General features: G+C 43.6%; 1 protein-coding gene across 1 annotated transcript in view; it reads left to right on the top strand.

Annotated features, from left to right (window-relative positions):
• Positions 1 to 22,273, top strand: part of BEND4 (BEN domain containing 4) — a 33,164-nt gene extending 10,891 nt beyond the window's left edge. The window contains exons 3-5 of the mRNA XM_075148985.1: positions 10,917 to 11,008; positions 14,997 to 15,237; positions 18,462 to 22,273. Coding sequence (XP_075005086.1) covers positions 10,917 to 11,008; positions 14,997 to 15,237; positions 18,462 to 18,679 — 551 coding nt within the window. The 3' untranslated portion in view covers positions 18,680 to 22,273. The remainder of the gene's footprint in view (positions 1 to 10,916; positions 11,009 to 14,996; positions 15,238 to 18,461) is intronic.
• Positions 22,274 to 26,176: the final 3,903 nt, after the last annotated feature.

The following is a 26,176-nucleotide window of genomic DNA, read 5'->3' as shown; positions in this document are numbered from 1 at the left end:
CTGGTCATTTGGCCATCGGTCATGCAGCGGAGCTTCTCATTCTGTGCGCATTTCTTCCTGGACATACATACTTTGTATTTGGCTCTGTTCATGTACTAAGTGATCCAGATTGCTTTGGCTGCCCTGTTTTCCCACTGTTTGCTGGTTCACCAATTTCTGTATCATCCAGAATTTTTTTTTATTATTTTTAAATTAACTTCATGATTCTGGTTAGAAATGTTGAATGGTATTGAGACTGCTGTCAGTCCCGGTCGAGCGCAGCTAGAAACACCTCTATTCATGATGACTCCCCCAATGACAAATACTTGAGGTGTCGGTAGCAGGTTCTTAATCCATCTATGCTATAGTCTGCTGATGTTGTGTATTGCTGCTCTTGCAATCGGATAACTCATGGTAGTAAGTTAAACGCCCTTCAGGAGTCTAGGTATATTACATCTGTTCAACCCAGCTTTTTCAAGTGAACCTGTAATCTCATCAAAGAATGACAATCAGGTTAGTCTGACAAGATCCACTTTCCATAAGACCGTTTTGGCTGGCGTTAATTATATTCATATTCTTTAGTTCTTAGTCAATTGAATCCCATTGCGATTGCCTGTGTTTTGCTAGGATTAATGCCGGGCTAAGCAGCCACTATTTACCTGGGTCATCACAGTTACCCTTCATCTCCCTTTAAAAGAGAGGTAAACACACATAAACATAGTCATTTTTCACCCCCAGCAGTAACGAAACACCTTATTAACAGTGTATCAAAGGAAGCAGACAAACATAAACTAAAGGTGCAAGGACATGTGACTTCATCAGCCAATGTAAAATCGTCAACAAATGCATCTGCTGCTGTCTGGGTGACATACACAGATAGGTCTAAAACGACCCAGGTGTGTGGGGAAGCGTTAAGAGCCACAGAAGGTGCCCTCTGATTTTGCTGCGTGGTACGACAGAGGTCTGAGCTCCCGGGCAGTCCCACAGCCACCACTGAGCAAGGTTAATCAAAAATCAACTAAAGGCGATGTCTAATTATTTTTGTCTCCAGTGCTGATTTTGCTCCAGCGCACTTCTGCTACCAAAGAAGCGGGCAGAAATTTTTCTGTGACTTGAAATGCCAACTCTGTATGTAAACGGGCACAACGCTCATTCTCTGAGCGGTTTTTTTTTGCCCATCAAGATGTTGCGTGCCTTGGGAGGGAGCCAGAAAGCCCTCTGCAGAGGGTTTCCGTGTTGTTGGCCGCCATCTATCACATCAGAGTCATCTCGGAGCACAAACTTCCTTCCTTGCTCGTTCATACGTCTCACACCGGGTGTCCGACAGGCCAGGCAAGGCGATTAGTGCAGGGGGAAAGCGACTGTGGAGGCAGCCATACAGATGAGCGTGGAGGCTGCCATACTGTCCCATCAAGCCGCTGAAAGAGCAGGTTTTTTGATGTAGTGGTTTTCCCTCTCATCCTTGAGGGAGCTGCTCGGTGATGCTCGCAAGGGACCCCGTGGGGCAGTGGGAGGCGTGCACCGAGCCCTCCCCGCGGGCGCTGAGGCTCCCGCTAGCAACCCTGTCAACAGAAGATAAAAGCACCTACCCCTCCCTTCTGCTCTATAACTGTCTATGAATCATTTTATCCTTTTCCTGAAATACTTTGCATTTCTTTTTTTTTTTTACTTTCCATATGCAAAAGCCCTTTTAAAATCCATGAGAATTTGCGGTCTAAAAATAGTTACCGCTGTACATCTCTGCCTCTAGCTCTGCAAAGCACCATTTGCATGGCTCATAAAGAGACTACCGGGAAGAAGAGTGTTTTCTCAGCAGATGTAAAAGCGATGACTTTTTTTTAACAAATATCACACAAAACATATCCTCCTGTAGCTTTTGGACACAGAAACTAAGATTTTTCTGTTGTCAGGACTCTGCCCTGTTGCTGTAGAAGCCCTCCAGTCCTGTAGGATCTTTTTGCCCATAGTCTAGCATCACTCCTTGGCAGATCACCACTGGAGAAGAACGATTACATGGGTGAAATATTGCATATGTTTTGGTTGTTGGGCTTTTTTTTTCTCAAAAAATACCCATTTGATTTGACTGAAACAATACTTAAATTTGTGTGAAATCTTTATTGTTTCAGCTATGGAATAAATGAAGAAAAATTCCTATTTCAGTGCTTTGGTTTTGGAGCAGTGTGACATCTTGCAATTTGTACAGTTTTCCCCAATAATTTTTTTTTTTTTTAGGCAAAAACATTAACTGAACATTTTCAGTTTTCAGTTCAACTGAAAAAAAGAGAAACATTTTCATTCAGTGTGTTATTTTGTCTTGTTTTGAAAAATACTTAAAGATTAGATAATTCCTGGAAGGAGTTTGGCAAACTTGTCATTGTCTCTTTAAGGTTTTGAGACGGTCAAGAACAGAGCAAAGTAATCCATCTATGTGAGGAGAAAAATGTCTGCTAATCTCTTTCCTCTGTATAAAAATTACTAGGGCTGTGATACATTCCCAATAGTAAAATTAAAGATTTATTTGTGAGACTGCATGTAAGACCTGGATTTAGACCCTCTAATATATAAGGATATTAAGCAGTTCTCCCTCGCTATTGTCAGCAGGATTTTCTCACAGCTTTCGGCCCAAAAGGGGAAAAATATTTCCAGGTGGTTAAAGCAAAGGCCAGGAGTCATGAGTGAGGGTCTGCCTCCTGGTGCTCCCAGCTTTGCTGCACGGTTTCCGGCAAACCAGCCTGAAAGCAGTGAAAAGGTATAAATAAGTGAGATGAAGCAGTGTGTGATAAATACAGTAATTATTCTTGCCTTGTTGGCCCGACAGCAAAAAATACTCCAGCAAACCACAGGAGAATGGGGGTGAAAACCCCCGCAAATGTAGAGAGGTGATCACCTATAGAGACGACGTTCATGGTGGCTGGAAGTAGCCAAAGCAAAGCAGGATTTGCAGGTAGAGTTAATATCAATGTAATTGAAAAAGTCAGACAAGTTTTCCAGGAGGTTTTGTGTGCCCAAGGCTTGACTCTTTTTCCTGACTATATCGTATGATCTAATAAAAGATATTACTTTTTCCTACAAATCCTGTCTCCTTTATACTTTCAGAGCATCGCATTTCCAAAGAGCCTACCACAGCCGCAGCATAGATAAAGCAGCCGTCAAGGGTTGTGACGAACACTTTTTCATGTCCTTTTTTTTTTGTCCTTTTTCTTGTTCACATTTAACCACTTCTTTGGTTTCCCTTGATGTTCTGGATGTTTTGGTCTCATCTCTGGCCTCGTTCTGCTGTTCAGCTTCAAAGCATGAAGTTACTTTGGGAAGAGAGAGCCTCGAGCGCGGTCGCCCAGTGTTTGGCACGAGAACCCCTTTGAATTTGCAGCACGGCTTTGCTGGCAGCTTGGGGGTGCCAGTTTGCTAAACCAGCCTGAGCAAAAAACTTACTGAAACACGCAGACCAGGGCTTCGTTAATTGTTTTTTCCACGCTTCTGGGTAAAAACCTGTGAGAATTTGGGGGGGGCAGGTTTCTTTGCCTACCTTGGGGAGCAAGAGCTGGTGGGAGTTTTGTGGAGGGCTGCGGTTCCGCCTGGCAAAGCTGAACTCCCCGATCTCAACTTCGGTTTGCGTTTTGCAGGTCAGCACTTGGCATTTTAGTGACACAAACTGCTGTCTCCGCTCGCCGGGGGCTCCTTGGTTTCCCTGTTAGTTATCAGCAGTATAAATGTGTAGAGAGCTTACGGAGAGGTCCCTGTCCTGAAGACTTCATGGCTGAAAGGGAGGACAAGAAGAGGTACCTTCTACTAACTAGAAGGAAAGTGAGGGAGCACAGACAAAAATAAAAGCCACAAGAGCATGTGGCAGCATCGCTTAAATGAGAGATGCACAGCTGCCTTGTTTTGTCTCCTTTCTTCTGTTGTTTAGGCAGAGGTGTACATCCCAGGGGCGTATGGAAGGGCACATTCTTCTTTCTGGAGGAAATATTTTTGCAATGGAAAATTAAAAGAAATAAAATGGCTTTTCAGATGGAGATTAACAGAAGTAAAATGGTTTTCCACTCCACCTGGAAAACACAACTGAGAGGGATTTTAAAAGTAACGGGATATTTGCTAGCATTTTTTTTCCCTTCCCTGCTTTTGGCAGGCGCAAGAGGTTAGTTTAGGCAATCTTTAACACCCTTCTGCGTGTAATGTCGATTCTTCTGCTTTCTGCTGGCTGCCTTCATTAAAAATTAGTGCTGCTTTTAATTTACCATCTGATTACAAACATCCAAATTTGTAGGGTCTTGAGCACCGAGATCAGTTCCTCTTTACTGACCCCCATCTCTCCTTGCCCCTCGCTCTTTTTCCAGCTCACCGCACCCCAACAACTTGTCTTCACAGCCTGTCCATGCAGCTTTCGCTGGCTTTCAGCTGACTATTGAAATAAATGAGCGTATGAGCTAAAATGATCCAAGCCGTGTTACACTGCACACTTGTGCAAATCTCAGGCAGAGGAGGCATCTCCATTAATGTTATAAGAAATTCACACTGCCATCTAGTTCGTCAGCAGGTTCCCTATCATTTGTTACATCTTTTTGATAGTCGAGCATCAATTTAGAAATGTCCTGCAATGAACTGGGAGTGAAGCATGGCTCAAGGTCAAGCGAAGGAGGACGCGTTGGAATGCCGAGCCAGTCTTAACTAACAGCTGCCGCTCTGAGCGGGGTGGGTGTGGATGTACACCCTTCCCAATTCTCCTCCTCGCTGGCAAGTCAGAAGTAAATGGTCTTGAGTGCTAAGGGATTCGTCTCCTGCTGTGCAAAACACCGGGAGGAATACTAGCCAGTGTCGGCTACAGAGCACAAAATCTCATTAATGAACAGAATAACCAGATTTCTTACTGTCTGCTTACGGGGGCTGAGGCCGCTGGGGGGAGGCGCGCAGCCGAGCCGGGGGTGAGCTGTCCCTTCTCGCTAGGGCTGCCTGATGCCGCTGTCTGATGGAGATACACCTTGTTTACATTGGAGATATGCCTTATTTACAGCAAGCAAGCCCAAGTATCTCTTCATAGCACTGTGCTTTGGCAATATAACAGCCCGGAGTGTGTTACACTGAAGGCCACATTTTGGGGAGGATTAATGAGAGCCCTCATTTTGGCAGATACCAATACAAGTGATCGTGGCCCAATAACATTTATAATGAGCAAAAACCCAGCCCAAACCAATAATAGAGATGTTCTTGGCACTTTATAAAAAGTTGGAAACAATTATTAGAGCCAAAGGTTAAAAAAAAAGAAAAAAGAGTGGGTGATAATTGGGAAACATTAAAAGCATGTTGTTGAAGGCCCCAAAAGACTATCTAGGAGGAAAAGTTTCATGCTGGTTACAAAAACAACCAGCTTAGAGGAAAAGCAAAGGAACAATTAGAAACATAACAAATGGAGTAGAGGGGAAGTTGATGGTGATGGGTAAAAAGCAGAGGTTAGGATCAGTGGAAAATTAATAATTAAAATTAAACCTGGAGTGCTCTGTCGAGGAGGCATTCTTCCCCTGGCACATTAAAGGAAAAATATGGCATCCTGATAACAGTATCAGACCGTTATCAGGTGGAAATAGTAGGTTTTGTCAATAATACATGTCATTGAGTATTTCTGTTCTGGTACTTGTAAAGAGTAAAATGAGGCAGTCACACCAATATGATGATGGTGGTAAGCAAGTAGAAATATTTTCCATTTCCAGCGTAACTCTGGGTGTTAGCACACCTTCAACAGCGGCTTCAGGCGAGACTGCAACCTCAGCCGTCTGCCGCAACTCCCTCCCAGTGTCGGGACAACTGAAGAGCTCGTTAGTCAGCGCCAAAATTGCCGGCCTTTTTAGAAATGATGAAGAAATGCTGATTCCAGCCCAGGTTGTAAGACGGAGTGGTTCAAGAGTGGAGTCCGGAGTCCCCCTTTCAGGGACTGGCATCGCCAGGAGAGCCGCAGCACAGGCCGCCGGGAGCAGTAACTGCTTGGGCACACCAGCTTTTCATCCCTAAGTGCACATCAACTTATTACCAAAAGCATTAGGCAGCTGCTACCAAAGCGTGATGTTTTCAAAATCATGAGATTTGGACAACTCACTTCGGGAGCTAAAACAAAAATGAAGGTGGACAAAGAGGACCCTAACTATGATTTTCTTTATGTTTTGGAATATTTGGGATGCTCCAGAAGACTGAAAGACGCAAATACTGCATGATTTTTTTTTTAAAAGGATACATGAGATGTCCCAGATGATTGTAGTCTCGTTGGCCTGATACTGAGCCCAGACAAACAAATTGCACAGCTGATGCTGGCTTCAATTAATAGAGTACTAAAAGAGAATAATGGAGTTAATACCAGGCAACGTTTTGCCAAATTATGGTTTTGATGAGATGAAAAGTGTGGTTGATGAGGGTATTGCAGATATTCAGGGTGTTACATAACACTATATTACAAAGAGTGATTTAAAAAACGCAAATATATTTGTATTCAGGAAATTGCCGTGATGCAGATGAATTTCTGGAGGGATTCTTTGTGAAACTGTTCACAGCCCGTGTTTTTAATACTTTCATCAGGGAAAGACAGCATACACAAGGGGGTTTCAGCCCCTGGGAAATGGACACTGAGAGAGGCTTTTGGAGGACACGGTGGCTTTCTGGCCGAGTATTGACGCACAGCGTGGCCCAAAGGGCTGGTGTGGTCTTTGGCTGTACAGACACGTAGGTAGGTGTAGGGACTCTGCTTTTAGCAGGAGCCCGGCATCTCAGGAAGGTCAGTGTTGAGCTTAGCAAAGAGAAGACGGAGAAATTACTTCACCACTAACTATAAGTACGTAACAGGTGACAGGTATTCTCCATTTCTGTTCCGAAGATTTTATAGAACCCAATCGAAGGAAAACGAAATGCAGACTTGAAATGAGGTGTATGTTTCTGAGGGTGAAATAGCACATGCTGTAACAACGAGCCAAGGGTGGAAACTGCATCGCTGGGAGATGACGACTTGAGTTGTACTGTGTTTTACCCCCTGATGCTGTCTGGTGCAAAGAGGCTTTAGTCTGGGGAGTTGCTGCGCTGTGTGGCAGGTCAGACTGAGAGATCACACCCCGGCTTTTGTCATCGGCACAGTCGGTGGCCACCACACCGTTCAACTGTTTATTAGAAATTAGGATACTCCGCAGAGAAAGCTGTGACACGCTACGCCAAAGCAGCACTTGTTACAAAGCGTACAGATGCCTGGAATAACAACGAAGTCTTAAAACTTGGATCGATAAGCAACAAAGACCTGCCACCTCCCACACGCGTCCTGCTTAGTCACTGCTCAGCATCTTAGCAAGACCAGCCTTCCCCAGCATGCCAAGTCCCCTGTAGCACCTCCTCCTCGCCCTTTAGCTCCCGCAAAGATCTCGCTCTTCTTGCCACTCGCTGCAGGCCAGGTTACTTTGCCACTTCCAGTGTCTTTTCTGAGTCACTGGCACTTTCAGAAAGTAAAGGCTGTGGAAACTCCTTCCTAATGGGCAGGAAAATTACTGCCTCCCCGCAGGCTTTCTACCAAATCATAACAAGCAAGTGTTATTTCAACATTAGCGTCTTTCCCGTTGGTTAAAGTAGGCACAGATCCCTGTTGGTGATGTCGGTGATAGTGGATACGTGCATAAGCGTGCAGAGAATCAGCTCTTGGGGTTATGATCTTGTTAACTCCAGAGTCCACATCAAAGTCAAAGAACTACAAAATAAATAAGCTAGTAGGTTTAAATGATTTTTCATACTCACAATTGGGAGCCGCAGGCTCTTGCAAAGTTACGTTTGCCGCAGGTTTGGAGGAAACAGTTCCTCTTATCTCTTGGCAAGGAGAACATTTGCAGAGCCGTAAGAGGGACACAGAAGCAAAGTTGAAGCTTTGACTCTCGTCCTCGTGCTGCCCTCTTTGTGGCTTCCTTTAGGCTTCGGTTAACACGGCAGCCCAAGAAGCCTGGCTTTGCAAGTTGCATCTGGTGTTTGAAAGGCTGAGGTTATTGGTACCAACAGCAAAGAGTGTGATGTACGATAGCTTTACAAGTCAAAAGCGCTCAGAGTCCTACAGTCTCTAAAGTGATAACAAAAATCATACAATTTTGTGCTTGAAACATTATTGCTTCTATGAAGTTAGAAGTATTTATAAGCTTCAGCCAGCTTTTAGTACCTTCATATTTCTCACTGGTAATGAGAAAGCACTTTATCAGCAGAATACAGTTAAAGTAGAGCTACACAACAGGTTAAACAGGTTCCTGTTGTCTTCTTGCTTGTGCCCCATCCCTTTGGAGGAACATAGGTAAATATATCTTTGGATAGTCTGCAGTGAAATTACTTACTGTGGGTAAAATACCATCCTGCTGTGAGATCAGCGCCTAAAAATTAGAGGGTTTTTTGACGCATTATATTCTGTTCCCTTTAGGGCCCCATGTTGTTTCACATAATCACAGGTAATAGTACCAAGTATGGCTGAGAGCCATCAGGTCACCAACAGGGACTTTTGCTGATAGAGATAACCAGAAAAGCAAGTGCAGACTTCACAGACTGTTTTGAGCCCAGCTTCACGGGGACCGAAAAAGTCTAAAGCTCCTGGGTACCACTGATGCTTCGGCAACTGTGTCCTCAGTGAGCTTGCTAAACAAGAAGTTTCACATTTAGACAGGGCAGGAAAGGGATACTTCGCAAGTAGCTCTGATTTCGCAGATATCACTCAGCTCTCCTCCAAGTCCAAGTATCGGGCATATTTTCTTTCAGGCAGGAGTACAATCACCCATCATAGCACAATCGCCCGTCATAGCCCCTTCCATCCTTCCTGCCACCTCGCAGGAGATCCAGGATCTCACGGGAGATGCTGGTAACCTGTGGTAACTTCCACCTGAGTGGAAGTTTTTGCTGACCTTGTCCCGGGGTTTCTGACGCTTCCCCGGGGCAGCGAGCCTTTGTGATCCTTGTGCCTCTTTCTTGGACACCTAATTAATCAGAGAGTAACTTGTGCATTGGTGTTCCTAGTTTAATCTTCGTTTTGCCAGACAGCAAACACACACAGAGTGCAAGAAAAGGGTCTCCAAATAAATCTCATCCTTCAGCCCATCCACATGGAAAAAAAAGAAAATCTTTTCTTGTTCCGACATATGCTTTCCTGTATATAAAAATGGGGGGGGGAAGCCAAATCCTTTTTTTGCCACACCTTCTTACTAGTGTACTAAAACGTTACCTGTGGTTAGTGCATTTTTCTCCTTTATTCCACGTAAGAACTTGTATTGAATTTTTTGATTGCTGCTCCATGCTAAATACACAGCTCTCATTACAGCAAGGCCACAGAGCATGTTGGTGGGACTAGTAAGCTTGACTGCCTTTCCTGACTTTTTCAGAATTGAAACATTTTCTAAAACCATCTGGTGACACCTAAAAGTGGGGTTTTTTTCCTACAAAGAAAAAGCATCCAGGCTCTCCTGCTCACATACTTCAGCAATGTCACTGTGTAGCAGCTACGCTCCCGAGGCACTGCCCTGGTCTAGCAATGAGCAGTGAAGTCACTGGAGAAATGAAACAGGTACAAGTCACTCGAAATGCTAACTTTTGCCTAACGCATAACCTCCTAACCTCCTGTGGCAAAATGTGATGTATCAAATGAAACAGTAAATACACGGATGGCTCATCTTTACAGAGAAGTCAGCATGTGGTGAAACGACATAGGAATTTATTTATATCCATGCCAGGCACTTGCCGTGACTTCTGTATGCAGACTACTGGATGTAACACTGCTTAGCCCTTGGTAAAGGGTCTGTTTTGGACAGCGTGAAGGTGGTTTGCACCGTCTGCCTAGACAGGGGCATAGTTACTGAACAGTGTGAATGCCCGGGAAAGGGTGCAAAATACCTTTAAATCCTACCTTGAGACATTGTCTGTGATTTCAGTGCTTGCTTTCAGGTTGCCAGCTTAAGACAAAGCCCAAAACACTGCATTTTTCCAGGTGTAAAGGCTGAATGCCAAGAAATAATCAAGAAAAAAGAAGAAGGAACACTGAAATATTTTTTCTGGGTTTTTAGCTAAAGCTCAGATTATCTCTAAATATTTTACAAAAACAACCCATACGAAATGTGAGAATGATAAGGTACCTTAAAAATGATGCTTATTTAGTCTTGCACAAGTCAGTCATAATGTTGGGTTAATATCTGTTTAATTCTCCTATGGTGTTTCAGGCTCGGGAGAAAATCACTGTATCTCAAAAATACTCCAGAATTAATCAGGGATGTGGCAGCATCTGCTTAAGAGAGACCCGTAATTGAATCATCCCTAATTAACCTATCACCTCAGCAGAAGGGAATCGGATGTTGGTACCGCTACTGAAATGGATGAGAGGGATGGGAATGGAAAGGGGGGAGGATGAGGGAAAGAGAAATAAAGCCATTTGCCTAACACCTAGTTTTATAACAAATTTGGGGGGAGGGAGGGAAAAGAAATTAAAGTATATGAATCATTAAATCTGTTCAATATAGTTAATCAGACACTGTAGTTTCAAAAACATTTGAGCATATTTACATGTTAATCAGTGCATGATTTAGGTCCAAGAAATGTTCTATCCTTTGTATGGTTTGGGCTTTTTACAGTATTCACAGATTTTTTTTTTTTATTATTATTATTACTGCTGACCTAATTAGTATTTGTAATAATTATAATTTCAAACTAGAAAAAAAAAGCTTCGAAAACTAGTGGGCAGAAAATAAAAGCAATGTCAGAGATCTCAGCATAGGAAATACAACATCCATCGTATATTTATTGAATGAAATGACAGCACAAATCAAAATGAGAAGTATTTCCTATTTGAAATAAATCTCACAGACGTACAAAACAGATCCTGAAGAACACTGCTTGATTTAATATTGTTGTTCTATTTTGTGCTAGATAGCTAATATACAGTAATTGCGATTTGTTTCATGCAGTGCCCTGCCAGACTGTTTTAGATTATTTGAAGACTGTACTTCAGCATCACAACCAGCTTATGGTACCACAGCCAACAGACCATCCGACTGAGGTAGTATACAGTGAAGACAAGCTGCATCTCTTTATGTTTGACAATTCATTGAAAACGTGTAGGCAAATAAATCAGTACACACTGGAAGAATATATTTAGTAGTAAAAATATGTAAAATCTATTATTAAACTGTCATTCTTAGGTACAGTAATCCCCTAAATGGAGGAGCCTCATCACTAGTATAATCTAGGATGACTTTTACTGAGCAGCGCGTAACTCCCTCCATCGGCACCAGCTGCACTTGCCTTGCTTTGGGTAATTTTTCTCTCACCTTTTCTCAGAAACATCACTTTTGTGGGTAGAATTTAGGCTAGAGCTAGCCTGGTGAAAACTGCAGCGGGGTGACTGACGGTGGCTGCAGCCCGTGCATGGGGGGTTACCAACATGTCGTCTGTATGGACACGGGCACCTATGTGTATACAGTTAGTATAGCTCTAATGCAGCCCTGAGATGGTTAACACTAAAATACACGTTTCCTTCATTTTGCAGACAGACCCAAATACAGACTTCTGCAAGTCTTTGGAGTGCTCTTGCTTTTCAGAAAGCATCCCAAACAAAATGTTGAGTGTTGACAATTTTATGCTTGATACGGAGTTTGGGGATTTTTGTAATTATGATCTGTTTAAAAGGGCTGCAGTGAAAAAGCAGGAAATTTAAGTCCTGCCCTTCTCTAGAAGGTAGATGTATAGATTATCAGCTCTAGTGTAACTCACGTTAATTTTGCTCCAGTGTGTTTCTATCCAGCCCTGTAAAAATGCCTCAAATGAAGTGGATCTGTTGAGACTTTTCTAGTTTAGACTGTCTGTATTTGAGGCTCTTGCTATGCATGTTTTTGTATATGTAGTGTGTACATGTCACTACCCATTATTCACGCAAACAAAATCAGAAGAGGGAAGACTTAGGTCTAGTCTGACCTCCCTTTGCACATAAATTACATGTAGTGCAAGCCTCACGTAGTCCAACTTACCATAGTTTCACTGAAGATGCTTTGCAGCAGTTCAGGAGGTTCACATCACTTTGCTCCTCCATTCAGTTTTATCCTGTGCAAACTGATATATATATATATATATTTATATTTATATATATCGTTAGTTGTTATCACTCAAATATATTCCAAGGATTCATTTTCCTTTTTTTGTTAGTTGTTTTTTTTGTTTAGTTGCTTAACTAAAATTTTCAAGCACTGTAAAAAATGAGGCTGTTCTGTAACGTCCCACATGGAATAGCTTGCATGTGACAGAATTTTTTATTCAATTAGACACATAGATGCTAATCTTTTATTCATAAGCTTAATCGTGTACAAATACAAGCATGAACGCATTTGTACTTTGGTTCTTCCTTCAGGATCTCCTTATTTCATTTCTGGAAGGTTTTCTGTTTGTTTTAGTTTAATGACTGCTGGACACACCAAACTGCATCATATATTTACTGAGAATCTTTTGCCCCGAAGTGCTTTACCTTCAGAGGAAGTAATGAAAAGTGTGTGTGTCTGTAGCAGGAACCCAGTAATTGTTTAACAGAGTAGCATAACACTATATCATGCCATTGGAGAAGGAGGAAAAAATATTCTAAATTTCAGGGGGAATAAGAGAGAAGTATAATAAAATTGGGACTGAGGAAATTATGCAAAATTTATTGCCTTCTCCTCAGTTAATAGTAATGTGAGCTCTCATGAATTTAGCTGTTGGGCCTTTCTGCACCCTATTTCCATCAGTGCAATGCATTTAAACACAAAGGTAAGCTTTTAGCACAGCTTGCTACTTAGCAAAGCCACACATGAGCATCCATCCCTAACACACATGAGCGAGCCTGGAGCTTTACACTGTGCCATTACGGACTTGCATTGCATTGCTCCTGCCTGCCGGGGCACAAAAGCAAGGCGGTGCCTACAGAGTTAGCTGCAGCTTGTGCTTTGCGCCACTATATCTGTAAGAAAGGTTCTTGCCTCACTACAGTTTTTTTTAAATAGGGAAAAAAGTAGTTTCAGGAATCTAAGGTAGGAGCATGATTGGCTTTATATAAAAGGGATGCTGAGCTAGCTGCTGAAGAAATTTAGTACCAATGTGGGGATCAGATGGTCCTGTGTATTACCTTTGTGATGGAACAAGCCAAGGAGATACTAGTGTCAGCTCCCATGAGTTGGAGGGGTCACAGTTTGCTTCGGCATAAGAGCATCATACTCCCAAAGAGCTTTCCATGCTGCCCCCCTGCTCTTCCTCCTTCCCTGGCCCCCTTGCCACGTTGGCAGAGGATGAGGAGCTGGGCTGGATGGAGGAAATGTTCTTTCCACAGCAGAGCTCCTCAGCCGTACTGTTGGCTTCCCAGGGGCATGTGTACCTGGCAAAAATTAAAGCAGCGTCATGCGTGGAGGGGGAGGAATTGACCCTGGCCCTTTTGCAGTAGTGGGAGCAGACAAGTGAAATGCAAATTATAGACAGAGTTGGACTATAGGTAAAGGGTCTTTCTCTTAGAGGTTACAAGCTTGGATTTACAAGCTAAAGGGTTGAGATATTTGGCAGAAAGGATAGGGGCCCATCAGACCGACAAAGCCTGTCTCCTTTCTATTTTGTCTTCCTTTGCAGAGTTTTGGATTTGCTTGTAGCTGCCTTTGCCAGCAGTTTGCACCAAGCCAGTTAGGTTCGCACTGATGCGAACAAGTAGCAGTCACACAGGCTCAGCTCCCAGTGGTGCTAACCCTGCCATGGGAGGTGGTGGTACCCTAAATCATACGAACAGGTTCTCTAAGGACCCCCTGTTCACGGGTCTTCACTAAATTCAACCCTCCACATATTTATCAAACTTGCAAAAAAATTAAAAGCAAATACCTGAAGAAAAACTTCAAGGATGCTCCCAAGCTGTTTCCCAAGATGCTATAATAAATATATGAAAGGAGGCAAGGGTAGTCCTTAAAATAGTTTTGAGGTATCAAAGATCTGGAAGCGAGAAGGAGAACTCTGCAGCAGTTGCCCACCAGTGCAGCATGCGGGTGATTGCCTCTGCTGAGCATCAGACCCTTGTTTCTCTAGTTCACTGTGAGTTCCTATCTAAGTTGGGGGCCACACAAAGCTTTTACTAATTGGGCCTCCAGATTTATGTGTTCTAATAAAGAGGTGTAGCTGTAAAAGTGAATGAGTCTCTAGGAGGGTGTGGTTTGGTTTTTTGTGTACTTCAATTATTTCAAGTATATTAACAGTACCATCTTACGTTAACTGGGTAATCCTGAAATACAGCATTTTATGGGCAACAAGAATTAAATACAATTTAGGTACAATTGACTGAAGAGGGCTTATAAATGTGTGTGGATTACAGGAATCCCCATAATTAGTCCCAAAGCATTCATTTAATGTTGGAATATTGAAGCACACAAATTGTGAAGGTTAAAAGCAAAATTTCTTTCCAGCTGACATGGTAGCATTTCTGTAAAGCTATAATTTGAGTTAATATGGCATTCATTAATAATAATGAAGCTTTTAGTTTTCATAGTTCCTTTATTTATTTTCTTTATATTTTTCACAGTAACATAACTGCTGTCAAGTTTCAGGTGTGTTCTACAGAAGTAATAAATTTATTATAAAAACAGACCAAGAGAGTCACCTCTGAAGTAAACTGTCAGCCACGATGAAGTGATCCATTTGATCACGCTCTTCAAAGACCCTTTTCATGCATTTTAAGATTAAGAAGAAAGGTTATACTTAAATAGTATACCCAGTCACTGGTTCTTAACTTTTTCTAACCTGCTTGTTAAAGTGGAAATTATCAATAGCCATCCCTCAAAACGTATTCTTTGTACCTCACCAAATTCGAGTTCTAGGAAATGGAAATGTAATTTTAAAAGTTCTCATTCTCAGTCAGAGCAATTACGTGTTCACTTCAGGATGTGTTTCGCTGTCAGTATCGCAGCTAGTTAAAAAGCGTATTTTTTTTTGCAGCTGACATCTTTACTTATTTGCCTTGTAAAATAAGCAATGGAAATATTTCACTTTTTCAGGGGAGCAAGCAGTTGCTGAACAACTACCCTGTCTACATCACTAGTAAACAGTGGGATGAGGCTGTAAATTCTTCCAAGAAAGATGGACGACGGCTCCTTCGCTATCTCATCAGATTTGTTTTCACAACCGATGAGCTTAAGTACTCATGCGGCCTTGGAAAAAGGAAAAGGTCAGTGCAGTCAGGAGAGACAGGTCCTGAAAGACGTCCTCTGGATCCAGTAAAAGTAACATGTCTCAGAGGTACTGCATCTTTTCGCTCAGTGTCCACCATATGTGATCTCATTTCACCACATTGGCTCTGGCTCAGTAGAAGCATTTGGCTGACAGTTGCAGAACTAGAAGGGATTTCACAGGCAGGTGACAAGCAGCCAGAAACCCTCCGCTTTTTTTTTTTATACATACATATATATGTATGTATGTATTATGTATGTGTTGGGGTTTTTTTTAATGGCAAAAAACAGGGCTGCTTGTTTAAGAGAGGAGACAAATACAAGGGCACATGACACTGATATACTTGAAACAGCAAAGGAAAATCAGACAATCCTGATTACACTCTTTTGTAATAAACTAACAGGGCATTCTTTAACACTGATACACAGCAAAATTAACCAAAGGAATATTTATAGCCTAATGTGTAGTAAGCATATGGCGCTCAAGGCCACAGTGCATCATTGGAGTTAAAAGCTAACTGAGTTTCAGAATAGGTTTGAACATTTTGTAGGGTCAAGAACATCCACAGGTTAATTACATACAAAGTGCACACAAATGCATTGTCAAGGATTTAACTTCTTTTTTGGAGTACTGATGCAACATTGACTGAAAAAGTTAGGGAACAACTTTCCCCCATGTTTAGCCTGAAAAGGAGGAGGAGTTTTGCAAGCATTTCACAATGTCGGAAGGTGAGGATGTAGGACAATACAGAGAAAGGGTCCAGATTGAGAAGAATTATCTGTTGTGACAGTTCATGCTTTGGCTTCCCAAAATTGTTCAGAAGGCCTGGTACTGGGCTTTATAATAAAACATACAAAGCAGGACTTTTTAAAGCCTAATTACAAACATGTTTGTAGTATCATTGCATCTGCATTTTTATGAATGCATATGCTTATCATTTCTTTAATTAACTCATAGTTAACTTTATAGTATTTTGTGAGCACATACAGGAAATTTTGGTTGAACCGACTTCAAGAATGTTTTACTAATCAATGCAGTGTAAAAAGCTATATTTTGGTCAGTCAGTGATAAAAATATCTTTAGTAATCCAACTGGAGTCCAAAGTGGTTATATAGGTCAGATGGAGCCTCTTCACATCTAGGGTAGAAGAATCCAACAAGGCCAAGTAGATAAGACTTGTAGCTGGGGTACATTGATGTAACCAGGTAATGAAGTCGGGTTTTACATACAGCCAAGTTAGGCAAAGAGGCCCTTTTTATACTACAAAGGAACCTGTTAACCTGTTATATGATACTCTACCAGACCTTATACTCTATCAGAGCTTAATAGAAGGGCAAGTCCATTGCACACCACGCTGCACGGAGGTCTGGAGCGAGATTCAGGGTCCCAGAAGTTCTTCTGGAAACTGAAGGCTGAATACAAGTGCATTAACCATTTACTAAATGACTTTAAATTTCACCTAATAATTTATGCATAAGCAGAGTGTTAATACCCTTTTCTTTCCCTTGCCTCCCACCAAGACTTAACAGTAAATCCACCTGTAGGTGGACTTTTGCTTATGGCCACTCTCCTTGCTGGGGTCCTGGACATACAGAATGTGTGGAGTGCTCCTTGGGAGAAAGAGAAAGGCCAATTTCCTTGATTTTCAGAAGCATGAAGAGGAAGGCAAAACATTCAGTATCTAAGGACCAATTAAGAAAGCAGAGTAGAGAGCTCTCCCTTTGGGCTTTCATGTGTGGGTGGGAACATGATAACTTTCTCTGGTGCCAAGAGTTGGCCACTGGCTCCTGCCCATTTGCAAGCCAAGGTAACAAGCGTCTGACTAATTCTCAGCACGTCCAATTATGCCTTCCCACCATAGCAGGAGTACAAACTGCTTCTTTCTCTGCACTCAGAGTAGTTTAAACATCTATAAACATTTTTAATACATTCCTACAACTGACTGATGTCTGGAACCAGCTTTAAAACAGCCTGGCATGCTTAAATTGTAGCATTAGTCCTTTACGTGGTAACCATTTCTCGGAGAAAAACACCAGTCTGTGGAGCCCCACGAGAACATAACTAGGTAGGAATTACTGTTGCCTGTGTGGATATCCAGGAAATGAATTTAAAACCGAGATAGCTATCACTTTTGCAGACACACTGCTGGAGGAGCTATGCAAAAATCACGTCCTAATTGTCCAAGAGATGAGATACCTTGCAGGCACGGGAACTCATGTAGAAGCATAGCATTCCCTGGTCTTGAGATGTGGTGACAGTAATGAAGTTACCTTACGCTACTTATTGTGCTGTTGGCTTGTCAACAGTAGAAAATAGAATTTAAAAATATCCTGGGACATACAATACCGCATGAGGGAATAACTAATGTTACAGAATAAATAAGAAGCTCAGTTTCTACATGAGGAACAGTGTATCCAATATATCTAATAAGGTGCCCTCACATTTAAAGGCGTATTTGCACGTTTCAAAGTCCAAATACACCTATTTGAGCTATGTCTAGCAGTTACAACTCCAGAATTGGTAAGGCACCTTCTGCAAGTTTAACATATTGCATGTCAAAGAATCTGAAAAAGAAATTATAAAAAATGTAATCATCACATGTAAATAGCTGTATGTGGAAGCAGCAGCTACTTAAATAGCCAAATTACATGCAGTACAATTCATTTTCTCCTGCATTGAAAACGATTGCAAGGCTCCCCGAATTAGCCTTCTCATCTCATTTAGCTATTTCTAAGGCCAATTTAGTCTCTGAAAAATAGGTATCAGATTCAGGAAGATGGAAAGAGCAGGACTTAAAGTGAAAGGTACTCCAAACAGAAAGGAGCACCAAACTGAAATAATGATAGTGACATTTTCAAGCAGGCTGTGGGCTACTGCAGCCTGCAGATGTTGAAGCAGCCAGCAGAGGGAGATCATAAAGATCCACAAGAGTAATCACCTTAAGGTTTCAAATTAAATACATCCCGGTTCATGTTAATTTTCACATGTATTGCACACGCTGAATCACAACCGTCACTTCAAATTAATTCTTTTTATTTCCACAAGAAGGGATTTTATCTCCAGGTCCCATGCATCACATAATTAGCTCAGGTATAACAACATACACTGCATGTGGAGAAACACACTTGTACAGAAATAAAATAGCATTATCATGGCATCCCCCATAAGGCTTTACTTCTGCTTAAGTAGAGCAGTAATGCCCCCTTTCTTATTTCCCATGAGCTTTTGATGCCTGGGCAATAACAGATGCTGCAAAGGCAAGTTGTTTTTTATCCTTGCATGTTTTCCTGCAGAGTTCATTAGGATGCATTGTACTTCCAACCCGGACTGGTGGATGCCATCCGAAGAGCAAATAAACAAGGTATTCAGCGACGCAGTAGGACATGCTCGTCAAGGGCGTGCGGTGGGGACTTTTCTTCACAACGGGAACTCATATTACGAAGGGACTGACCATCCAGGGTCACAGGACGAAGTCTTCAATAGAGGTATGCAAGACGGATCTGGCGATTGATGGCAGTGAGAAGAACCTCATACAACAGTAGCAACCACTTAATTTAGGAGAGACTATTTGTTAAACATACTTAGCCTGCTGTCATTTAAGAGTCCAAAGCATGTTTGAACACATACTGCATACATTTCAGCTTCTCCACCCTACCGTGTCCCAGTTAACAGAAAGAAATTCATTTCAAGACCTGCTCTATGGGACTTCTCAGTGCCTATTATTTGCAAATCCTTCATAGCACCCTCAAAGGGAAATTGCAGTTCATTTCATCTAGTTCTAGAGAAAAGGTCATTTAAAACTATAAAAATGTCAAAAGAAACAGCAGCTACTAGCTCATCTGCCTATTGATAACAAGCCCAGGTCTGGACCCAGAACAGCTGGGAACTATTTGCTTTCCCTGAGTAGGAGATGTAAGAACAAGTCTACACGCTTATAACAAAAAAAGAAGTGGTCTCCCATTTCCTAACAGAAAATAACATCATTATAAATGCTACCTTAAAATACTGCACAAGATGGAAAATGCAGGGACTTCCTTTAGCCAACTCTGCCAGGAAATTAAGCTTCCCAGGTAAAACAGCAGCGCTTGTCAACAGCAGAATCCCTCAAAGACCCAGAACAATAACAGGCGCTTCTAATAGATAAAAATTGCTTTGTATATCAGATAGACACTATATTTATCTAGATTTCTCGGGGATTAGAGTTGATCATGACAGTTTTCATTAAAACAAGATTGCTAAAAACAAATTGCCATTTCAGAAGACAGGTTTTGCTTTGTCTCTTCCTATTCTGCAGCCATATTATGTAGCTTTAGAGGCTTTAAATTGCCTATTCTTGTTTTTGCTTTCATTTGTGTTTTATACCCATTCCTTGAAATAGATGAGGCAATGTGCTGGTCTTAACAGTCAGATGCTCAGTGTTGCATTCAGGGAGGGGTTGGGTAAGAAGAGCCTAGTTTAACCTTCTGTTGTAAGTAAACACGGGGTCCAGACTAACTAAGAGCTGTAAGGAAAGACCTGTGCTAGAGCAGCATTCACAACGGCGCACAACATTGGCAGCAGTTACCAACTTTAAAAAAAAAATGAGTCCACTGAAAACCTTTAATTTTAAAGGCTTAGGAGTCCGTTGTCCCTCGAAATTGATGCACTCCAGAAATACGCAATGCCAAAGAAACGATACCCTTTCCTTTCTGTGTCAGGGTGTTTCCATCTCCTTATCCTTGTCTGGTCGCTCAGGCCGGTGCTGGCATCCTTCACAGCCTGAACCAGCTCTTTGAGGCAACATTTCCCCACTGGCAGGTACAGGGAACTGGTTTTTGGAAAGAAAGTTCACTTCGCTTTTGACCATCCTTAGTGCTACCTCATCAGCGTTGACTCTCCTGAACGCATATCTCATACTCCCCAGCTTTCCTAACCGCCTTGTGCAAGCCACGAGAGAAGCTACTAATTGCTCCTTTTCCCCTTCTCCTCTCCTTCCCGAACTTCTCCCCGTGTGCCGGGCAGGGCAGGAGGCACCCAGCCCCTTCCTCAAAGATCAGGAAGGGCCCTCTGGGGTGGAGCGCTCCTCCAGCTCCGGCATGACCGCGGATGGAGGACTGAGGCGTCTCTCAAAGGTCAGCTTGCCCACATGATAGTTTCTTCCCGCCATCTGCCTCCTCTTTGCCCGCGGTTGTGACCGGTCTCTCACGGCCGGCCCGCGGGGCGTCTCGGGACACAGGCTCCACCGTGCACCACCGTAGACGGGACCTCGCTCAACCAGGATATGCTTTAGGCCCTTAAATGTCCAATACCTCTCGATTCATTTTATTTTTGGTGATTTTTAAAAGGGAGTTGAAAGGCACTCACTTGCCACAGAATAACTCATTTATTTTCTAAAAGTGAATGAGCAGTTTAGTCACACTGGACCTCGCCAGGCCAGGGGGTTTGGGACAGCATCCCTCACTACAGGCAGGAGGTGGCTTTCTTTGAGCGGTCAACGGTGCATAGTGGCCTCTGGAGGAGAAACTCGGTGTATAGAAATGTCACAGTACAGATACCCTATAGTAGCTTTTCAGTGTTGAACTTACACTTTTTTTAAAAGAACTATAATAGAAGATGTTACATTGCTCAGATGGTGTAAGTCTTGCTGGTCTGTGTTTAATGTGGTGACACTTGCCAGAACTACTTGGTAAAACATGTCGGAATGTGTAAGTCAACATTATACTGTAAATTTGTCCACGGCGATATGTATCATGCTGTATTTTTGTAAACATCGTGATGGTTTCCTTTCAAATGTTTAATCATATGAGGTTAAAAACACGAACGCTTCATTTTTAACAGTCACAGAACAGAAGTACTGGACTGGACAGACCTCTCTCACTTAATAACCTAAAGATTTGCTAAAATAACTGGTAAGCCTAGCTTTATTTTTAGTGTAAAAAGTGTAGCCAGCATCCTGGAACCACTCACAATCCTCTGCTCTCATATTGTGCAAAATAACCAAATGTATAGTTTCACCCTGAAAGCCACTTTGGCACTAGAAGTGGCTTTGCAGGTTTGGACCTTTCTTTACGAACAAAATTTTGGCCTCATTTGCTTGTGTGCACTGGCCAGTGACGTGAATTGTAGTCACAGACAGGCGTTAGCAGACACCAGCTCATCTTTTTTTGTTCATGTTTGGTTTTAAAATAACAGAGTACAACAACTTTTCTCAGTTGTCTGTCTTTGTTTTTAATTGCCATCATGGCCACTTGACTCTTGACCCACCGATTTCATTTTAAAAACCAAACCTTTCACAACAACTTATTCCGATTAATTGTTCATGAGGCATTATAAATTCATACACATTGAAGTGTCTAAATATCCGCAAGATGTCAGGTATAATAGTACGGGACCTGAAATAATAGATAGCACACAAGCCCTTGCAGAGCGAGATATCCGTATTTAAGCAGTGTGCTTTGTAAGTCAGCACGTCCCCTCCCAGCTCTGGCTGTAGACAGCAGGCTTGCGACAGAAGGAAACCGCTATCTATCATGTCACTCCAGAAGGTCCCAGGAGGATAGAGATTCTTGTCTTATCCTTCCATACTCTTTAATCTTACTGTCATTTATGTATCTGCCTTCTCTCAAACTTTGTGTAGCAGTACCGCACGCCCATCTGTGCCAACATGCCTTCGCTATATTTTCTATGACAAATATTTGTGGAGAAACTGTGATTAAAAAACCATTAATCCTGATATTTTTATTGTTATGGTGTAGTTAATTCTATGAATACTTTCTAATGATGATTGTACTGTGTAGAGTAAGTACAGGTTAGGGATAGACCTTTACCAGATATTGTACAAAAGAAAAGTGCATAGTGTAATATAGACTAGTAAGGGTTTTGTGACTATTTCTATAGGATGTGCGAATTGTTTTCTATGTGGCAACACACGTTTCTTTTAAAGAATATAAAATCTTAGAGAGTTTTTTAAACAGTCAATATTTTTTAATTATAAAGACATTTGTTACCTACAGGTTACTATTTCAGGTGTTAATTCTAATTTGGATATTGGTTTTATTACTACATACCTCCAGTTCCATTTGTTCTGTTGCATAAAAATGCACAATAAAAGTTAGTCTCTGGTTAACCTCTCTCTCTCTTTCTCTATAGGTGGTGTTGTGTCGGTGTGACAGCTGTCACAACTGGTTCTCACTATAAATACATATTAAAAGTTTCAGACTTAGATTTATATCAAAAGCTAGAGGGTTGTCTTTTGCATTAAATGCTTGTTTGGTAGGAAGCACCAGCAAGCACAGTGAAAGATTATGAAGAATTCAGGTACGATTATAATATAAATCATTTTCACCTCAGAATATAACCACATATATTTATGCGCTGGTTAGATAGAAAGACGGCTCAGAGAAAGTACCCATCTGCAATCTTAAGACCTGGATTTTCAAGCGGTGAAGTTTAAATCCCATTTTAATTCAAAATTCAGTGATGGCTGAATGTCTCCTGTTCTCTTAAACGCTTTAGAAAATCCCAACCCCAAACAATTTGTAGAGGAATTACAGTGACAAACATTCACCACGGCAAACCCCTTCTGCTGGGCTGTGAAGCAAGACGGGCCTGACCGCAGGCTGGTGTCGTCCATTAGAAACGGTCGCTAAATATTTCCATTACAAAACAACGCCTTCGGGTGCCTGTAATGTTGCAAAACTAACGGGTTGGGCCGGTATTTTCTAGATCAGGGACTTCAGCCTACTGTATTTTTTGTGAAAACGTCATTAGTGAAAACCCTTATTAGTGAAACCCTCACCAAAATAATTTCCGGTGATTCTGAGAAACGCAGGTAGAAAAACTGCGTTAATCTACTACTACTGTAATCACAGAGAAGAGCCTAGGGACCACACGCCAATGTCGGGGGAGAAATCGGCAGCCCAGCTCAAGTGCATCTACACCAATGCACGCAGCATGGGCGGCAAACAGGAGGAGCTGGAAGCCATTGTGCAGCGGGGTAGCTATGACTTAGTCGCCATCACGGAAACATGGTGGGATGAGTCGCACGATTGGAGTGCTGCAATGGATGGCTATAAGCCCTTCAGCAGGGACAGGCGAGGAAGGAGAGGCGGTGGGGTAGCCCTGTATGTTAGGGAGTGCTTCGACTGTCTAGAGCTCGATGGTAGTGATGATGAGGTCGAGTGCTTGTGGGTAAGGATGAGGGGGAAGGCCAACACGGCAGATATCCTGCTGGGAGTCTGTTACAGACCACCTAGCCAGGACGAGGAGGCAGACGAAATATTCTACAAGAGGCTGGCAGAAGTCTCCCAGTCGCTAGCCCTTGTTCTCGTGGGGGACTTCAACTTTCCGGACGTCTGCTGGAAATACCACACGGCAGAGAGGAAACAGCCGAGGAGGTTCCTGGAGTGTGTGGAGGATAACTTCCTGACGCAGCTGGTAAGCGAGCCCACCAGGGGAGATGTCTCGCTTGACCTGCTGTTCACGAACAGAGAAGGACTGGTGGGAGATGTGGTGGTCGGAGGCCGGCTTGGGCTTAGCGACCATGAAATGGTAGAATTCTCGATACTTAGTGAAGTAAAAAGGGGGGCCAGCAAAACCGCTACCATGGACTTCCGGCGGGCGGACTTTGGCCTGCTCAGGACACTGGTCGAGAGGGTCCCTTGGGAGACAGTCCTGAAGGGCAAAGGGGTCCAGGAAGGCTGGACGTTCTTCAAGAAGGAAGTCTTAAAGGCGCAGGAGCGGGCTGTCCCCATGTGCCGCAAGAAGAACGGGCGGGGAAGGCGACCGGCCTGGCTGAACGGGGAGCTCTGGCTGGGACTCAGGAAAAAAAGGAGAGTTTATCACCTTTGGAAGAAGGGGCAGGCAACTCAGGAAGAGTACAGGGATCTCGTTAGGTCGTGCAGAGAGGAAATTAGAAAGGCAAAAGCCCGGCTAGAACTCAGCCTGGCCACTGTCGGAGAGACAACAAAAAATGCTTTCACAAGTATGTTAATGACAAAAGGAGAGCCAAGGAGAATCTCCATCCTCTATTGGATGCGGGGGGGGAACGTTGCCACCAAGGATGAGGATAAGGCTGAGGTACTCAACGCCTTCTTTGCCTCAGTCTTTAGTAGTCAGAGCAGTTATCCTCAGGGTACTCAGCCCCCTGAGCTGGAAGACAGGGACGGCGAGCAAGATAAACACCCCATAACCCAAGAGGAAGCAGTTAACGACCTGCTACGCCACCTGGACACTCACAAGTCTATGGGTACTGAGGGAGCTGGCAGAGGAGCTTGCCAAGCCGCTCTCCATCATTTACCAACAGTCCTGGTTAACTGGGGAGGTCCCGGACGACTGGAGGCTTGCCAATGTGACGCCCATCTATAAGAAGGGCCGGAAGGAGGATCTGGGGAACTACAGGCCGGTCAGCCTGACCTCAGTGCCGGGAAGATCATGGAGCAGTTCGTTTTGAGGGCGCTCACGAGCCATGTGCGGGACAACCAGGGGATCAGGCCCAGCCAGCACAGGTTCATGGAAGGCAGGTCCTGCTTGACCAGCCTGATCTCCTTCTATGACCAGGTGACCCGCCTAGTGGATGTGGTCTACCTGGAGTTCAGTAAAGCCTTTGACACTGTCTCCCACAGCATTCTCCTAGAGAAGCTGGCGGCCCACAGCTTAGACAGGTGCACTCTTTGCTGGGTAAAAAACTGGCTGGACGGCCGAGCCCAGAGAGTTGTGGTGAACAGAGTTAAATCCAGTTGGCGGCCGGTCACGAGCGGTGTTCCCCAGGGCTCAGTACTGGGGCCGGTCTTGTTCAATATCTTTATCAATGATCTGGATGAGGGGATCGAGTGCTCCCTCAGTAAGTTTGCAGATGACACCAAGCTGGGCGGGAGTGTTGATCTGCTCGAGGGTAGGAAGGCTCTGCAGAGGGACCTGGACAGGCTGGATCGATGGGCTGAGGCCAACTGTATGAGGTTCAACAAGGCCAAGTGCCGGGTCCTGCACTTCGGCCACAACAACCCCAGGCAACGCTACAGGCTTGGGGAAGAGTGGCTGGAGAGCTGCCCAGAGGAAAAGGACCTGGGGGTGCTGGTTGACAGCTGGCTGAACATGAGCCAAGAAGGCCAACGGCATCCTGGCCTGTATCAGAAAGAGTGTGGCCAGCAGGAGTAGGGAGGTGATCGTGCCCCTGTACTCGGCACTGGTGAGGCCGCACCTCGAACACTGTGTTCAGTTTTGGGCCCCTCACTACAAGAAGGACATGGAGGTGCTGGAGCGTGTCCAGAGAAGGGCAACGAAGCTGGTGAAGGGCCTGGAGCACAAGCCTGATGAGGAGCGGCTGAGGGAACTGGGGTTGTTTAGTCTGGAGGAGAGGAGGCTGAGGGGAGACCTCATCGCGCTCTACAACTACCTGAAAGGAGGTTGTAGCGAGGTGGGTGTTGGTCTCCCAAGTAACAAGCGATAGGACAAGAGGAAATGGCCTCAAGTTGTGCCAAGGGTGGTTTAGATTGGACATTAGGAGAAATTTCTTTACTGAAAGAGTGGTCAGGCCTTGGAACAGGCTGCCCAGGGAAGTGGTTGAGTCACCATCCCTGGAAGTATTTGAAAGACATGTAGATGAGGCGCTTAGGGACATGGTGTAGTGGGCATGGTGGTGTTGGGTTGACGGTTGGACTTGATGATCTTAGAGGTCTTTTCCAACCTTAATGATTCTATGATTCTATGAATCCTTCTGAAAAATACTATAATTCTCTGTGGAAAGCTCTGAGTTCCCAGACTTTTGGGCAACGACCTGAAGTGTCAGAGGGTAGACCCAGAGGCCGGAGTGAAGGGGGACGGGCCGTGGGGAAAGCGAGGGGCAGCAGAGCCTGGAAACGGGCAGGGAAGGAGAGCACGTAGGTAAGGAACCAGAGGCAGCAATTGGGTTTTTGAAGCTTGGAAAGATCCCCGGAGAGATTAGGTCTAACAGCGGAGTCTATAAGAAGCTGATAAGCCTGAGGTAGCGACTGGGGCTGGACAGGCAGAGGGAAGGGGTAAGGAAGAGGTC

This window comes from Calonectris borealis, chromosome 4, assembly GCF_964195595.1.
Source record: "Calonectris borealis chromosome 4, bCalBor7.hap1.2, whole genome shotgun sequence".
In the NCBI taxonomy this organism is placed as follows: domain Eukaryota; kingdom Metazoa; phylum Chordata; class Aves; order Procellariiformes; family Procellariidae; genus Calonectris; species Calonectris borealis.
This window is presented reverse-complemented; position numbering and strand designations above follow the sequence as displayed.